We start from the raw sequence: 3,826 nt of genomic DNA on the forward strand, positions 1-3,826 counted from the left end.
GGATGATTGGCGTGTTAGCCAGTGTCGTAACAGGCTCGGTGGGGTGGGGGCAGGGGAAAAACTGCCCCTCCCCTGACGGTTTTTACCGGGCTGAACAAGCCGTCATACCGGGCTGGGTAATAAGAGAAAAGAATGAGGGGAGAGGGAGGGAAAGAGAAAGAGGAAGAAAAGAAAAGGAAAGAAAAAGAGAAGAGTAAAATAAAGACAAGAATAAAAAGGAAGATATCATAATGATGGGTAAGCGATGCCCCCGACGAGGAGGAAATTTCCCAGACGACAGCAAATTGGTAGAGTGGTAGAGTGTCGCTTAAAATGTTGCGAAAGTAGTCCAAATTCTGACAAGTTAGAGGATTGTAAAGTCCATGAGCAAAATACACATAATTTTTGTTTCTACCCCCCCCCCACCCCCGACAAATTGTGGTTTTTCTCCCCAAATGGGGGGAGGGGGCAGCTCTCTCCGACAGGGGCCCTGCCCCATCCCTGCTGGCGCCACTCCTGGTCTTAACACCGGTTTGTGTTACCATACTACTACTAATGCAACTTTCATTCTAATTAAAGAGACCCACGGATTTGTCATTGAAGATTCCATAACAGGCCCTTATTATTGCTATAGATCCACTACGTTATTTAAATCAAATTTAGATCGATCTTAATAATGTGACTTTAAATAGGTCTACATGCTAGCAACTAATTATAGAACATATTTGATATTATGATGTAGCTGGGCATTTAATTATGGTGATTAATTATAAAAACAAAAACAGTAAAAGATTTTAATCTTTCACTGTTAACACTGTGTATATCATTTTTAAATGATAATTAAAATTTCTTCAATTTCAAACAAATGACAGTTGATTTTCGTGTAATTTTGGAAATTTAAATGAATATTATGTACCCAATGTTGTCTTCGAATCCGATTAAAATCTGGCCGAATTTTGGCCGATATCGAAAAAAAGTTTGGCCGAATTTGGTCGTGATATGGCGTGTGTTTGGCAGTGAACCCTGTGGAATATCTGGCAACCCTGGTTTGCACATCTCAACAAGTTAAAAAAAAGTACTATTTTTGAGGAGAATAGTGCTTTCTATTGCCCCGCTTCTTAAACAATGATAACTAGAATCTATGTATGAGGTATTAGGCCTATAATATTTTGTATTTTCAGACTAACAGTAAATGTATTAAACTCAAGAATCTATACTATCATTCACTTGTTTTATTATTTAATTGATTCAAATACAAGGCCCACACAAAAACTGAACCCGTAAAACACGAATCCGTATGAGCTTGAATAGGCCTATCATGCTAGACGGTAGGTGATGCGACAGCGTTATGCTGTCGTTTCGGTTTTAAACATAGATTTAAAAATGGACTTTGTTGTTTTGTTGTGTATTTTCTTTTTTTATGCACTAACACATTATCGGTAAGAAAAAAAGGTAAAACAAAAATTTCCTACCGACCTACACGTTTTTTTTTATATTATTTATTTATTTATTTAAATTTTAAATATTAGCTTATTTATAACAAAATAGATCAATGTCAATGACCAATGTTAATGACTTAAATGTTCTAAATAATTTTTATGGTTTAATTATGTTAAAGTAAGTTTTTCTTGATAAAAATTAAAGCCATTGTTTACAACATAAGAGAAACTGGACTGAACCATGATTTTAATATATAAGAATTACCAAAAATGCTCATTTGGTAGTGCTGATAGTAAAATATGTGTTTAATGATGTCACGTCTGTGACAACATTATTATGTCACGTCTGTGACAAATTGTGACGTATGTTATTACACAAAATATGATTATAATATTTGGATGATTTTTTTAAAATTACATTTTATTAAGTATGGAAAGTAATTGTTTTCTGTGAAGTTTTACTATACTGTTTTTAAATTGATTATATGCTAATTTAAATTACTGTGTAGAAAATAATAATTTGGCACAAATTATTGATATCGATCATTAAAATGTAATATTTCAACATTTCTTTGGTGAATATATTTAACAAAATTTGTTTTCAACATTAAAACCATTCTGAACGCACTATCAAACATGTTATGTTATATAAGCCGCGCCAAGAGACAAGATAATAGTCATTTGAGTTAAAAGTCACCAACTGAATAGTTGGAGCCTACAATACTTAGGCCTATATGTTTGCGGTTTTTCATGTTATAACCATTATTATTTCATACCAGTTCAGAGACTCAAGGTTTTCAATTAATGGTTAGTTGTATAGTTCACCTTCTCGAACGCAGTTAGAAACACCTACAATTTGGCAAGTGGTGGCGCCAGAGGGGGGATAGCCCCCCCCCCCTGTCGGGGAAGACGATGACCTTTGTCGGGGAACAAACAAATAAAAAAATAAAAAATTTACATGTAATATTCGTTTAGTCACCATATTGTTTGTGTTAACTTTTTCATCACAACAACAACAATAACAATAACAACAGCAACAATAATAATAATAATAATAATAATAATAATTCAATGAGAATAATTTAAAATAATTTGCGTTCTGTTATGACAAATGCTCATTTAGATAGCCTCATGATGGTTGGAATACATCGTGATATGTGAAGCAACCTCGACCATGACAGCGTGGTTGACAGATTTCATGCAAAATTTCCAAAATATAGAATTTCACTTTCAAGAATGAGGATTTGAAAATAAATTAGATGGTTACATTGCATACTCTTTGTTTCTTGCTTTATTCAAAATGTTTTGGTTTTGGAAGCTGATTTCAACATTAGAAAGCATAGCCTACATGAAGTCATATTATAGTAACTCAATGCCTATCAAATAAGTAATAAAAAATCGCCATAATTCATCAAATATCCGTGGCTTCCCCCTGGACCCCCACCGGGGGCCCTAGGCGTCCCCCTGGCCCCCAGCCAAGTGAGACTCGATTCGCTCCACTAGCCCCCCCCCCCGTCGGGGCCTTTTGCCCCTCCGTCGGGCAGGTCCTGGCGCCACCACTGAATTTGGCATCACATTAAACGTCACAAAAGTAGGCAATGTACCATAATTGTTGTTCCTATTGTAGCATTGCTACTATTGTTGCATAGTATTACATTGACTTACCTCATATTTTATATTTAGCGATTCGGCAAGTCGACGTACTGTTGACCAGTTTTTAGAAGCGATGGCTTTATGAAGCGTTTTGCTATTTAGAGTTTAAAAAAAAAAAGAATAATTTTAGATTTTACATAGTAATTGTAAACACTGAAACATATAAAATAGGGAGTTATCACAAGCTTACAAAAACGATAACGATCGAATACGATACGTCATCAAATTTTTAGAAAACCCTTTCCCTACTGTAGCATATCTGTCACAACGTAAGCAATGCATGCCTTTTACATGAATCAAGGATCATATTCTGCTCGTGCAGCATGTCGTCCCTTAAATAACGTCGTGGCGAATGTGGAAAAATCGTGTTTTTTGTTTTGTTTTTCTTTGTTTTTTTTTTTTAATTTGTGAATAATTTAAGTTGTCTTACTGTCTAGAATATCTGGAAAATTGAGTCAATTAGATAAGTAATTAAGGAAGAATATTAATTAAAATATTATATTAATAAATATCAATCGGTTTGTTTAATACAAACGGGCGAATGTAACATTTCACGCACTACGCATATCTCGCGTAGGGTTTTCTCCGTAAACAGCTATGCGTGCGCGCAAAGATACTAGAAATATAAGGCTACGTTCAGACCTGTGAGATACGCCAGGCGTATCTAACGCCAGGCGTACGTTAATCCATGGCGTAACTAGCGAGATGTCCAGACTGGGCGATTAATGAACGCTAGCGTAAGTATTCGCGCGAAA

The 3,826-nt window shown here is 35.3% G+C and overlaps 1 protein-coding gene across 1 annotated transcript in view; it reads right to left on the reverse strand.

Annotated features, from left to right (window-relative positions):
• LOC117099915 (ankyrin repeat domain-containing protein 29-like) overlaps positions 1-3,826 on the reverse strand; it is a 117,917-nt gene that overhangs the window by 106,933 nt on the left and 7,158 nt on the right. Inside the window, exon 2 of the mRNA XM_033239433.1 lies at positions 3,084-3,165. Within this exon, the coding sequence (XP_033095324.1) occupies positions 3,084-3,165 (82 nt within the window). The remainder of the gene's footprint in view (positions 1-3,083; positions 3,166-3,826) is intronic.

The sequence above is a fragment of the Anneissia japonica genome, unplaced genomic scaffold (genome assembly GCF_011630105.1).
Source record: "Anneissia japonica isolate Jap-2015-1 unplaced genomic scaffold, ASM1163010v1 scaffold287779_len176375_cov112, whole genome shotgun sequence".
In the NCBI taxonomy this organism is placed as follows: Eukaryota; Metazoa; Echinodermata; class Crinoidea; order Comatulida; family Comatulidae; genus Anneissia; species Anneissia japonica.